Source organism: Prionailurus viverrinus, chromosome A1 (assembly GCF_022837055.1).
Source record: "Prionailurus viverrinus isolate Anna chromosome A1, UM_Priviv_1.0, whole genome shotgun sequence".
Lineage (NCBI taxonomy): Eukaryota > Metazoa > Chordata > Mammalia > Carnivora > Felidae > Prionailurus > Prionailurus viverrinus.
This window is the reverse complement of record NC_062561.1, coordinates 144,008,432-144,022,861: the sequence shown is the minus strand read 5'-3', so window position 1 is coordinate 144,022,861 and position 14,430 is coordinate 144,008,432. Positions and strand designations below refer to the sequence as shown.

At 37.6% G+C, this 14,430-nt stretch overlaps 1 protein-coding gene across 9 annotated transcripts in view; it reads left to right on the top strand.

The window, feature by feature from the left end:
* Nucleotides 1-12,677, top strand: part of HOMER1 (homer scaffold protein 1) — a 149,715-nt gene extending 137,038 nt beyond the window's left edge. For 2 of the 9 annotated variants that reach the window (XM_047849868.1, XM_047849817.1), the window contains exon 9: nt 3,308-3,683. In XM_047849868.1, the coding sequence (XP_047705824.1) occupies nt 3,308-3,496 (189 nt within the window). In that variant the 3' untranslated portion in view covers nt 3,497-3,683. The other 7 variants (XR_007150337.1, XR_007150335.1, XR_007150333.1 and 4 more) reach the window with 7 other exon arrangements.
* Nucleotides 12,678-14,430: the final 1,753 nt, after the last annotated feature.

The window sequence follows — 14,430 nt, the reverse complement described above, 5'->3', positions numbered from 1 at the left end:
ATAACCTGAGCTGAAATCAAGGACCGGATGCTTAACCATCTGAGCCACCCAGACACCCCTTTATACTTTGAATTATTGCCCTTTAAAACATTCGAAGGGCCTCCATTGCTTTATGAGGACTGAACCAGGTCTGGATGCCCCTGGCACATGGTTACCTGTCAGGGAAGGAGAAGAGGAAATTAGTAGCACACAAGTGGTTATAAGTAGAAGAATAAGTTAGGAGTGAGAATAAACGGCAAGAAGAGGCTTGGAAAACATGGACATAAGGTGGACTACTGGGAAGTGCCCACAAACCAGGGCTCCAATTGCCTTGTGTTGGCCCATGTGCACAGCGTTGGCCATTCTTGCTCTAGGATTATATTCTCTGCTTCAGAATAGACCAGCACTGTCAGCACTGTATTGGATCCCTTTTGTTACCTGCCTACTAAAATTCCTCCAATCAGAGAAATGGTTGAGAGTATGAAACTCTGTCTAGAGAGAACAGTGCAATTTTAATAGCTGAGGAAATTTGGTGTTTTGCATGCTTCCATTGAAAATGTTTGGATGTTTCATTGATTGGCAAGGAGAACAAAGAAGGCTTTCATTTTAAGGAAGGCTTTAGAGGGCATAATGGGTGGTGCCTGGTGAAGTGGGTGTTTTCTAGTGAATGACATTTGGTCTATTTTTATAGTTGGAAACATTCTACTCTTAAGCTTATTGTTTAAGCAAGCAAGAGAGCATACTGTGCAATCATGAGTGGAATTTTTACATTTGATCCCAGGCTCTTTTTTCTCCCTCATAGTTTGGAGCCTCCATGAATGTGCCTATGAATTTATAAGTATTTTGTTGGTTTCAGATCCTGCTCTCAGTTTACTTATCTTCTCTTTGTGGATTATTCAAAGGAAAAAGATTAGAAACATACTGGGAAATATCTAACAGTAAATGCTTTTTTTTTTAAACTTTTTTTTAATGTTTGTTTATTTTTGAGAGAGAGACAGAGCATGAGCAGGGGAGGGGCAGAGAGACAGGGAGACACAGAATCTGAAGCAGACTCAGGCTCTGAGCTGTCGGCACAGAGCCCAACGTCGGGCTCCAACCACAAACCGTGAGATGGTGACCTGAGCCAAAGTCGGACACTTAACCAACTGAGCCACCCAGGTGCCGCTCATCAGTAAATGCTTTAATATTAGATTGGGATTTCTTAAATTCTTCATTTATAACTCATTTGAGCTGCTGTATTACTTTATTATATTTTCCCAGGTTCTTGCAGCTCCTCTGTGACATTCTTGCTTAGGCCTTTCTCTTAGTTATTTCTGTCAGAATAAGTGAACATTTATGTTCAGAATCCTAGATCAGGATTACTTTCTTCTGTGTATTCAAGCCAAATTCCCAGTTATTTTTCTCAAAAGTTGAATTTTTACAGGTATTGTAAGAGAAGTAAATATAAAAAGTAAAAATACCCATAATCCTAACAACTGCAACCATTTCCTATTATGTACAGTAATTTCCAGTGGTTGTCCTCATGCATACCAATTTTTGTCTATTTGCACTCTGCTGCTTGGTATTGTTTTTTTCATTTAACATTTACCGGATTCTTTCAAAAATTAAAAAAAAGTGTTCTACCACCCTTTAGACTTGCTGTAATTTTTTTAGAGATTTACACTTAAATGATGCATTAACACTTGAAACATAATGTTTTCTCGGGCTGATTCATATTGTATTAACACCAAAATTTTGTCTTTGTTCCATATAATTTATATATGTAAATATAATTTGTGTCAATCACTTAATTCCTCTCAGATGTAAAAGTGAGCTTTCCTGGGAGCGCCTGGGTGGCTCAGTTGGTTAAGCGTCAGACTTCAGCTCAGGTAGTGATCCCATAGTTCGTGGAACGAGCCCTGTGTTGGGCTCTGTGCTGACAGCTCAGAGCCTGGAGCTTGCTTCAGATTCTGTATCTCCCTCTCTCTCTATCCGTCTCCTGCTTATGCTCTGTCTCTGTCTCTCAAAAATAAATAAACTTTTAAAAAATTTAAGGGGCGCCTGGGTGGCTCACTTGGTTAAGTGTTCGGCTTTGGCTCAGGTCACGATCTCACAGTCCATGGATTCAAGCCCTGCTCTGTGCTGACAGCTCACAGACTGGAGCCTGCTTTGGATTCTGTGTCTTTCTCTCTCTCTCTCTCTCTCTCTCTCTCTCTCTCTCTCTCTCTCCCCTGCTTGTGTTCTCTTTCTCAAAAATAAATTACATTTGAAAAATTTAAAAAGTGAGGTTTCCTGGGGTACCTAGGTGGCTTAGTCAGTTAAGCTTTGAACTCTTGATCTCTGGGTTGTGAATTGAAGTCCTGTGTTGGACATCATGCTGGGTGTGGAACCTACTTTAAAAAAAAAAAAAAATGAGCTTTCCAGAAAGAATATATAACTTTCTATGAATTGCTTATCTGAATAGCTTATTTAAAGTGTTAATAGTCTGTTTTCTGCCGTTTTTCTCATTTAGAATTTTTAACCAAATTTAAGTCTCTAGCTCACTATGTCCTTTTGTGTTTTAGAGTCACTTATTATATTTGTTATGCTTAGGAACATTTTTAGAGCAGTAATAACTTCTAATTTTTAAGTATGCTGGACTTCATTCTGTTTTTTAAAAAAAATTTTGTCATGTACCTTTACTTCCCTTTTGTCGTTTTCTCTTCTTTCCATGATTTGCAGTATATTGGAATGTCAGCTTTCTAATTCCCTCGTATGTATACTTATTACACATCTTGACTATAGTTTTTAGCCCTTGAGCTGTTTGCTCTGCCACCTCGATCCATTTGATAGGCCAAACAAAGAATAATGAACATGCTCAGAGGTTCCTAACACCACATTTTAGAAAGTTGTTGTCTTCCCACAATCTTTCTCAGGAATTGCCAATGAGGAGAAAAAAATTTGTCTTTTTCTCTGTTTGCTTTCACCTGAGTGTGTTCGCAATTGTGCAATAAGAAGAATAGGCAGGCAGAAATTGACATGAGATGTAGCTAATCCACAAAATGGGTCTTTAATCCTATCTAAGTATTTGAAGTGCCTGAAGGGTTGCCTAGCACAAAGTAAGCAATCAGCAAGTTTTTGTCGGGTGGATGGATGGATTCATGAACAAGCCTGTCCATAAAACGCATGGATTTCTCAGATGGCAAAATTCTCAAAATCTCTTTAAATGGTACTACCTTGAGATTCAGAAACTCATCCTCCTACTCGTCCACGTGCATTAACTACCAGAATATTAGTAATAACAAAAGTTATATTGCTTTCTAAGTCATGAACTGACCTGTGTATATATATCACACTTTTGTTTCTAAAGGAAGTAGAAATTCGGAACAAAGACCTGGAGGGACAGCTGTCTGACTTAGAGCAACGTCTGGAGAAAAGTCAGAATGAACAAGAAGCTTTTCGCAATAACCTGAAGACACTCTTAGAAATTCTTGATGGAAAAATATTTGAACTAACAGAGTTACGAGATAACTTGGCCAAGCTACTAGAATGCAGCTAAGAAAAGTTAAATTTCAGTGCCAATTGATTAAAAAATACACTGTCTCTCTTCATAGGACTGTTTGGGCTCTGCATCAAGATCGCACAAAAAAATTGAATATCATTCCTCCTCCAGGAGGATGATCTTTTGAAAATTGGAATTGTATATTTCAGTGTAAATTTTAGAATTCAGCTTGTAGCTAGTTGGGGAAAAAAAAAGAGATGAAAACTTGAACTACAAATTACCTCCATGTATATTATTGGCCATAGTTAACTAGAAAGTTATAAATAGACACTTAATGCAATCTTTTTTTTCTGATATTAGCCAATGGGAGAATTAACAATGTCTGGGTCACATCCCCTTTTTGTGTTCAACACAGTGAAGGTTATCTGCTTCTTAAATTAATTTATTTATGATATCTAAAGCTGTGTTTTGTGCAAAAACTTAGTGATGAAAGCCCTGTCTTCTGTTGTAATCTGAATAATTTCTCAGGATATTTTTGCACTGCTAAGAAGCAGTGCCATTACCAATTAATTCTTGCCAGGAGTGAGAGAGAGCTGTATCTTTAATTGAAACATACTTAACTAGAACTGGGTGTATAGAGTTCTTCCCTTTTTTTATACTGGAAGATAATTTCACTCGGTGACCACTCTGGTACACTCTGGTGTTCTTTAATCTTGTCTGCTGTATAGTTTACTTTTCCACATTGATTCCATGTATTTATGAGAAGATATTGTCTCCCATTTTATTACACATTTTAAAGCCAACTAACGAAGGCAGCTGAGTCCCTCAGAAATTTTTCTTTTTAAATTTCTAATAAATTTGACACACAGTACTGAAATACAGCAGCCCGTCATCGACGGTCTGGTCTAGCAATGTTAAGTATATTTACAGAATATGCAGTTACATTTATTTATATATTTTGCAAGAAATCTTTTCTGAATGATCAATGCATTTCAATTTACAAATAATAATGGTTACTGGGGAACTGTTTATTATAGATCATTTTAAGGTGTATAGCAATTTTAAAGGGGATCCATTTCCATCAAACAGCCAATCAGAGGACTGTGGGGGTTGGAGCCGTGTACTCTGTCTGGGTCTTCACATCAACCACATCTCTAGTCAAACCTCACAAGGCAATATTCTGAACTGTTAACTAGGCATTTCAAAACAAGAATTCAACAGGCTCTTCTCAATGAACAAGTTTTAATGTTGTTTTGATGTAATTTTAAAAGACTTTTAGCAAACATGCATTTCTTTCTATATTTCTTTGAAGAAGCTATTTTAAAAGTGAGCCAAGTGCTGTCTAGTCTGCTTATGGAGTTAGGAATGCATCAGAGTCCATATATCTTTGCTGTACAATGCCTGTGATGTTGAGGAGGGTTCTTTTTTAAAGTGTATGCTTGAGTATCTGACTCTGTGGAGTCTACGAATGCACTGACTTTGTTTGTACCCCAAAACAATTGAATTGTTAAGTACAAAATTAAGCTAATTAATCGATTTGTAACCATTTTTTCACTCACAAGCAGCAACGCAACACTAGACAATTTTGTTTTATATATGTATGTGTATGTATGTAAATACATACATATTAATTTATATTAGAGTGAAAAATAAATGGTTTGTTTCTAAAGTTAGTTTCTAAAGTGAGTTTTCAGGTGTCTCTGAACAGTTTATATCAGACACTTAATCATCATGTATTATATGTGCTATAACATCATGTAAGTTACCTCCATCTATTTTAGGATATTTTCCTCACCTGTTTATTATAGGGAGGATGATTTAGGTACACAAGCTCAGAGCTGAGATATTTCTCTGATAAATCAGGTAATAAAATTATTTGATTGATGGAATTTTGAAGTAGATGTGATTTTATCCATCAGTTTCTGAGTAATAAAGAGCACCAGATTTTAATTTAAATAGGGGATTTAACACTAGGGATCAGGGAATTTAGTTATGAAGAGTTAAAAATAAAAAAAAAAAAACAGTATAAGCTATTGAAATGGTAAGTGAATTATTTTAATGATGTAATAAGATATTTTTAAATTTTGACATAGTTGTCATTTAATGGGAAAATAACTCACCAAAATGTCTCCACTTGAATTGTACTGATATGTGAGACATGTGTGTAATTCAATATATACATATACCCATATGTATATACAGAAAATTATTTTTAATATTTTCCTACTGATAAGAAATTTAAAATTGGAAATTTTGTGAGTTTTTTCCTTGTCCAATAAGGCCTAATTTTTTTTTCTTTTTTTAGGGATTTAACAACTTGAGGGCTGCACCTTTAAATTCCCAGATTGTCTTTAGACGTGTACAGTACATGGGATAAGGTGGACACAAGTGCACATATAAATAAAATCTTCTTAGTAAGACTGTTTTCAGTATTCATTTACAGTAGGAGAGTATCTAGAAATCGTCATCTACAAGTCATAATTAGGTTGTGTGCCTACTGTAGTTTTCTCCATTTCTGTATTATAGAAATAAAAGTTTGCATATTAAAATTTGATTTTTCCCAGAGACAAGTATTATATGATGTATCTATATTTAGATCAAACTGTGGTAATATATTTATCAGAAAATGATGCTGGGGACTGTAGCCTGAACATGGACTTGAAGTGACACAGAAAAGGAGAGCAGAGATCGATCCCATTGTGTATAAGTTACTATATGATAATTATGAATTCTTGTACAAAAAACAACTGAAAAAAAGGAAAAACAAAAATACAGTTTTTATTTTGAAATACATTTGTTGTTCTCTGGAGAATGTACTTTATCTTCTTTTTCCTTCAGTCTTTTACAGATACTTTTTAAAAGGCATTTAAGTGATGGCAGCATTTGCTCAACTCCTACAGGTGCTACTGGATTTCACATTTAGTGTGTTATGTTGTGAAATCCTAACTTTGACATAAACGGTTTTATGAGTATCTCCCTGCCTGGAAAATTAGTTTTTGTTTCTCCTCTCTCTCTCCTCTCCCTCTTTGTCTCTCGCTGCTTCTCTCGCGCTCTTTTCTCCCTTTCTTTCTGCAGATTAAAAAAAAGTTCATGAAGTTACATCCGTCCTTGTCCTCACAGAAGAGCTTCAGCCCTGTCATGGATTTCATGTTTTGCTCTCATTTAACTGCTGGGAAGCAATTAGAGGAAAAGCTTGCAGGTTTTTTTTCAAGTGGAAATAAAAGGGACACTCGAAATTAAACTACCACCTTTTAAAGCTCCTTTTCTGCCCTGTTAAAATTAAATGTATTCTCTCACATGTGTGCTCTGGCCTTCCATGTTTGTGTTTAACTGTGGAGTGAGCATCTCAGCTGCTCTCTCCCTGCAGACCTGGTTTTCTGTCTGTTCTGGAAGGGACACTGGCCAGAGGCAAAACTTGTTTGGTGGCAGTGTTTTGTTTTTTAAGAAATTGTGTCGTTTATTGGGTATCAAATGATTTTACCATTCCCGATAAGCTGTGCATGAAGTCCTGGAATAGTCTTCATTGAATTTTTGTCTTCTTCATGTTTAGCTCTGTTTCCTTATCATTCATAAGGTAAATTAATTTATATAAAATCTTGAGGAAGCTTTCAGGTAAGAAGTAGTTCAGAATGACATGTTTAAAAAATTTTTTTTTCTCAAGTAGGATGCTGTACTATAGTAAGTATTGGTTGAGAAGATAATTTTCAAATGAGAGAATATTTTTTAAACTACTAGAAAAGGGTAATTTTAGAATGGAAGCAGGTGAATCATTCACCCTACTTTAGATTGTGAAATACATTTTTTCCAACCTAAAATTGGACCTTACATTTTGACAACAGTTTTTCTTTATGGGAAATTGATATGCACATGTCACAGAAATGTAAGCATCATTATTGAATTAAAGAAATGGTTTGTTGTTCATATATTACCTAGTAAAATAGCTAACAATTTTATCCAAGAAAAAAACCTCAAAACTCAAATCAGCACTGCACTGCCTAGTGATTTCTGCTTCGCTAGATAGAAAAGAAACATTTGAAGTTATTTTTACCCAAAACAGGTGACCCAGGTAGAGAAATTGCATCTGTACTAGAATAGGGAAAAGGCCACAAGCTCCCAGTTTATTTCTGGTCAATTCTCTGATCTCATTAAGGTCCCTTCTATCCTTTGGATGAAAGAACACATTCCAGCAGGTGGCAGGAGCTTATCTGGAGGAGGAGAGGATATTTTTTGAGAAAGCAGGGCCAGCAAAGAGTGGGAGCGCGCTGCCCTCAGTCTTTATCTATCTAAGGCAGGTCAGGCTAGCCAGAGACATTGTCGTTTTTCACTAAACAAGTTGGGGTTGCCTTAATGAATTTTAAGGGCTTTCAGAAGATCCTGTCATTTGTATTGTCAGCATTTATAACCTAACAGAAGACACCTCTCATTCAGAACTCACCATTCTGTGAATTCTGACCAACTTTTGCCAATTCTTTTCACATCAGGGGTGCCCGGGTGTCTCAGTCGGTTGAGTGTCCGACTTCGGCCCAGGTCATGATCTCACAGTTTGTGAGTTCGAGCCCCGCGTCGGGCTCTGTGCTGACAGCTCAGAGCCTGGAGCCTGCTTCAGATTCTGTGTCTCCCTCTCTCTCTGCCCCATCCCCACTCATGCTTAGTCTCTCTCTGTCTTAAAAATAAATAAAACATTAAAAAAATTTTTTTTTAATTCTTTTCGCATCAGATCTACCCAGGGATAGAAATAGTACTCTGCTTTCTCCTAGTAACACCAAATTAAGATGATAATGAGTACCTAATAGATGCAAAATTAAGCCCATTTCTGTACCACAGGAAAATGTCTTTTGTGAGTATTTTTTCCACCAAAAGTCAAGGTTTTATCTTGTTATCTATGTTTTATAACTATGCTACTATATATGCATGTATAGTAAGTTCTTATCTACATGACTTGTGTGTAGGACTTATTTGATTGTTACACCTTAAATGGAATGACTGTTTCATAAAACATGGCCAGAAAGCAGGTGCTCTTGAAGTAAATGATTTCTCAACAACCTCAGTGTGAAGTGGAACAGAAAGGAGTGTTTGTTGAATCTGTGCCATGTGACGGACACTGTACTAACTGTTTGACATTTCATTTCTATGTATAGGGGCCCTTGCAGGGGTGTTCCTTTGCGAGGGGGATGAGGGAAAGAAAGGGAAGAGGCTCAGATGATTTCACCTGCTGGGTTGCTACAGAGATCAGTCTGGTCGTCCAGTACGCCAGTCAGAAGGTGGAGATCTTGTTCATGTTTCTGGTACAGTTTTTCCCTCTAGCTTGACTGCCTTGTTTCTAGAATATCTGCTAGGGTACTTCTTAACTGTATATTTTATATTTCCTCCTTTTGAACTTTGTCCTTCAGCCTCCGTTGGTGTTTACAGTGCTTGCTATCACTTGGTTGCAAATGGTACTTTGTTTGCAGATCATATTTATGCAGTGTGTTTTAGTTCCAATTTTTTTTAACTTAAAAACTTCAGATAATCCAAGGACAGTGCACTTGTTATGCAGAGTTCCAGTCAATAAAATTTAAGTAGGAACTATTTATAACTATAAAGACCTTGGGAGGACCATTCGTCTCTTAAATTCCTTAGTGAAATAAGCTGTAAACCTGTAAAACTCATCCCCCAAGACTAAACACTAGTTCAGCAGGATGTGGGTTTTGCAGTCAGTGTTAGTTAGGTGACTTTGTGGTCAATTCTGGTTGCACAGAAGTCAAGGCCGCTCCAGGTTGATCACATCGTTAGATCAGCTGCAGAAGTATCTCATGGCCTAGATTTTAGGTGATACCGATGGAATCATACGATATTTGTCTTTTTTGTGTCTGGCTTATTTATTTCACTTAGCATAAACTTTTCAAGGTTTGTCCATATTGTGGCATATATCAGAATTTCACCCCATTGTATGGATATACCACATTTTGTTTCCATTCATCTGTTGATAGACTCTTGGGTCATTTCTACCTTTTGGCTGTTGTGAATGATTCTTCAGTGAACCTTCATTTACAAATTGTTTGGGTCCCTGCTTTCATTTATTTGGGTATATGTATAGGAATGGAATTGCTGGACAATATGGTAATTTTACGTTTAACTCTTTGAGGTAGGATTGGGTTTCAGTTGCGTTAATTTCAAAGACTCAGAGTAAAATGCCATCTCACTGGAAATCAAGCTGTGGGGTCAATGTTTGTTAACAGACCTATGAATGATCCCTCGATATCTCACTTAGACCTTTTACTCTCTAACCTAGAATATTTATTGAGTACAGACCATGTCCTATGCCCCATTTTGGAATAGAGACCAGAGAGTCTCCTAATCCAGTGTAGGATACAGACAGTTACTTCACAGTATGCAAGTGCTATCATAAAGGAGAGCACTATTGGGGCGCCTGAGTGGCTCAGTTGGTTGAGCATCCGACTTCAGCTCAGGTCATGATCTCACGGCTTGTGAGTTCAAGCCCCGCATCGGGGTCTGTGCTGACAGCTCAGAGCCTGGAGCCTGCTTCAGATTATGTCTCTGTCTCTCCCCCTCCCCCACTCATGCTCTGTGTCTCTCTCAAGAATAAATAAACATTAAAAAACAAAACAAAAAGAGCGCTATTATGAGGGAGCCCAGAGAAAAGAGGAGTTGTGGAGTCTTTCCCAAAAGACTGAAGATTCCCGACTGAATCTTGAAGAAGGAGTAGGAGCTAGCTGGTTGAAGAAGGGGTAAAATCTCAGAGAATTTCAGAGTATGTCATGTGCAAAGGCCCAGAGAGATGAAAGCATTGAGACATTGAGAAAATTAGAATGGGTTAGTGAACTGAAACACAGGATGTTAGGGAAGGAGATATAGCAAGATGGTGGTAGAGGAGGCGGCAAAGGGTAGACCAGTAAAGTCTTTGTAAGTCATATGGAAGATTCGGGTTTTATTCTGAAAGTAATACAGAGATAGTGAAGGATTTTTTTGTAAAGAAGTGATGTAATAAAAAATATGTTCTGAGGGTACCTGGGTGGTTCACTCAGTTAAGCGTCCAACTCTTGATTTTGGCTCAGGTCATGATCTCACCATTGGTGAGATCGAGCCTCACATCAGGCTCTCTGCTGAGAGCTGGGGGACTGCTTGAGATTCTCTCTCCCTCTCTATCCCTTCCCCCACTCGTGTGTGTGTTCTGTCTCTCAAATAAATAAACATTAAGTGTATGTGTGTATGTATATATATATATATATATATATATATATATATATACATACACACATATTTAACATTTATATATGTTCTATAAGTCTAGGCAGTTAGGCAAATCCCAGCATTCTCTCTTGAAAGGCTGCAATATGGCAGTGACAATGGAAATGGAGAAGATGGAATGGATTCAGAGGGCATTTAGGAGGTAGAATCAGTAGGACTTCTTGCCTAATGTAGATGGCAAGGAAAAGCAAAGAATGCAGGATGATTGCTAGATCTCTTGAGTTGACCAGCCTCATTTACTGAGAGTAAATTCAAGATGTGGAGGGGTTTAGTTTGGGTGGAGGCAAGGAGGCAAGACAAAGCAAGATGAATGATGAGTTAATTTTGTTTTGAGTTTAAGGTGCCAATGGACTAGCCAGATGGAGATGTGAGTCTGGATGGAGCTTAGAAGAAATATATGAACTGGAGATCGATGCTTGGGAGCTGTCAGCATACGTAATGGTAACTGAGGGCGTGAGAAATGAGAACACAAGATAGAAGTGTCACTTCGGGGCAGGTGCAGCACAAAAGCTTGGGAAAGAGACAAGCAATGGCCAGGAGGGGTGAGTGGATACACAAAGAGTAGGGACTCATGGAAGCCTAGAGGAGAGTTTCAAAAAGTCAGATTTCACACAAAAACAAAGCAACTCATTTCTTAAGGCATTGATATTCAAACTGTGTTGAAACCCTTTGTTAACATTTAACCTTTAAATATATTTTAACTGAAAAAAAGTAAAAACCGACCAACTCAAATATGTCTCTTATAACATGTTAAAACACGGAAATCCAGCAGACATCAGTACCAGGTTAACTGTTTTTGTGCAGAGGCCACAGTAAGGCCATCTCGATACATTGAAGAGCATCTTTGTATTTCAAGGTGAGTTATTAAATAACTCCATTTCCTAGTGTGAATTAGGACTTTTTTGATACTTTGCAACTGAAACAAATACAGAAATAGGGTCTACTAAGCTCACGTCACTGTTCCATAAACCCAGTCTCAAATGCTTGTTGTTTATGAAAATAACTTCACTTTTCTTACTGACTTATTGATTAAATTAAATGTCATGCACCACCTTTTCTGTTACTGTGTTTGTTTTCCATGTAGCTGTCGTTTCCAAAAGGTGGTTGCGATAGAGGGCCACAGATGAAAGGAGGTAGACACTTTCCTAGTAGAACTTGGCTTATTTTTCTGTGACTCCCTTGCCTCTCCTCAAAGTCAAGTTCTAGGGGCTGAAATGTATTTCCTGCATCTTGTTTAATGTATTATTTGGATGCTTAACTCATTACTAGGAACAGGTGGTTTTGTGTTTACATTGCTTTGGGAAGTTTAGAGAGTTAATACTTATGTTATCTTAAATGACCTTTATTCTTTTTTTTCATACTGATTCGTAAGTAACTGTATACAAATTATTTCTGGTAGACACGATCTTAAACAATGACAACAACAACACTCTGTGTATTTGGTTTCAGACTGTGGTATGGTGTTTGACTTTTATTTCTGGTTGAAGTTAAAATTAGCTTGAATTCCTTGACTAGACACAGCTTGCACTACCTGGGCAACAAATGAGCATGTTAGACATTCCAGGAAGAAAAGAGGAGCTACTGTTTTTCACATATGGCTCCAAGTGATCCATAAGATTTGCAAATCATTTGTGCATTGTGAAATAAATTCTAACTTTTAAACCATTTTTGTTCATATTTTTCTATTTACTGATTAATCTTGGTCTCCTTTAGCAGAACCCTTAGAGTATACTCTGCATTGAAATCCCATGGTATATTTCAAAGTATAAAGCATAGAACTTCATGATCTGTGGCACACTGCCATCTCACAACAGTCAACAACAAATTTTCACAACAATGTCATGACCTAAATGTTACTGTTCTCCCCGCTTTGTAGATTTTACAGAGCCTGAGATTCCGCAACATTAAGTGATTGGCCAAGTCCAGAGGCCACCAAGGAGTAGAATGCAGGCCCTGTACCTGCTAACCCTGTACCCATCCCACTCCATCACGCCCAAACTATGAACTGCAGACCTTGTTTAAAATGACAGGTACAAAAGTTTATCAATTCCTGGTATTTAACAACCTGTCACTTAATGAGAAAAATTGTTCATTTTCCGTTTAACAATGGCATAATGTCTCTGAATATTTATGTCTCTGCTTTCTCCTTTTGTAAAAAAAAAAACTTTAATTATTTTACTCATTCATATATGCTTTCTTTTTGCAAACATTTTTAATAGTACAGTAGAAAAAGAAAAAGAACGGATGTAACATTCTTAATAAGAGTAAAACAAAAATCACCCTTGATCTGTCAATTCCTTCCCTAGAAATTATGTCCTTTTAGCATATTTATATGCATTTATATATAATATTTATGTGCTTATAGAAATATCTAATTGTTTGGGGGGTAGGGAGCACATAAATTCTATTACAGTGCATCTTGCTCTATAATTTGCTGGGGTTTTTTTTAATCTCTTTGGAAGCTCCATCCAAGTACATACGGTTTTTAACTTCTTCAGAGTGTTCCATTTTATGGATATATCACAGTTTAAGCATTTCCATCTTTTTTCTTTCCTTTTTCATGCTACCCTCTTGTTCTTGACCTTGAGGCTACTTTATTAAGCACAGTATTAGGTGTATTAAAGATTGGTTAGTGCTCAGTTACCAGATGTCCCATAATGCCTTCTATAGCACCAGTCAAAATGAACTTTAAGTGAATAAATTTTCCTAAAAACGAAAACTCAAAAAAAAAAAAAAAGACTTAACTGGTCTTGATAAAATTATTTCTAAATTACACTATAAGCAACACCTAGCATCGTGCTTAGAACATAGCAGTCACTCGATAAACGTGTGGAATGACTAAACACGCTTACTGTCTTAGAAAAGAGGGGACACCTAACAGAAACTAACCTTTGCCTAGTGACTTGGTCCGCCAGCTCTTGTACACAATGTCCCCATCTGGGGTGCCTGGAGGACCATCAGGGGTGTATAGGGCAGTTTAAAATGCAAGCTGCTGTGCTCTGTAGTCCTCAAAGTAGAGAAGAAGGGGACAGGACTAAAAAGGAAAGGAGAAATACAGAGATACTTAAACTGGTATTTCCACGGGGCTCCTGGGTGGCTCAGTCGGTTGAGCGTCTGACTTTGGCTCAGGTCATGATCTCACAGCTCATGAGTTCGAGCCCCATGTCAGGCTCTGTGCCGACAGCTCAGAAGAGCCTGGAGCCTGCTTCAGATTCTGTGCCTCCCTCTCGTCTGCCCAACCCACTGGCATCCTGTCTCTGTCTCTTTCAAAAATAAGTAAACATTAAAAAAAAAAAATTATTAAAAAAAAAAACCTGGTTATTTCCAGGCAATGCCTCCCTCTTAGGCCAAGAGCCTTTTGTCACCTTGATGGTGGCTTTGCAGAAGATGCTGCCTGTTGGCTGTTGATTCAAACTTTTTGTGAATACCTACAGTGCCACAGAGCAGTGTACTAAGCACAAGGAACAGAAAGGTGATAATTCACGGTCCTTACCCTCAAGACGGAGGAAGCAGACATGTTAATTGATAGGTACAATGAGCTAGTAAGACTGAACAGAGTCATAGCTTCTGGTGAATAGACAGGAGAAGTTGGGCATTGTCACTGAGGGGGTGGCATTTGAGCTGAGATAAAGATGAATACATGTCCACTTTGACAAAGATTCGGATGGATCTTTGGATGTATGAGGAGCCTAGGGGAAAGGGCACATCACAAAGAGCCACACACACCAATTTAGCCTAACACC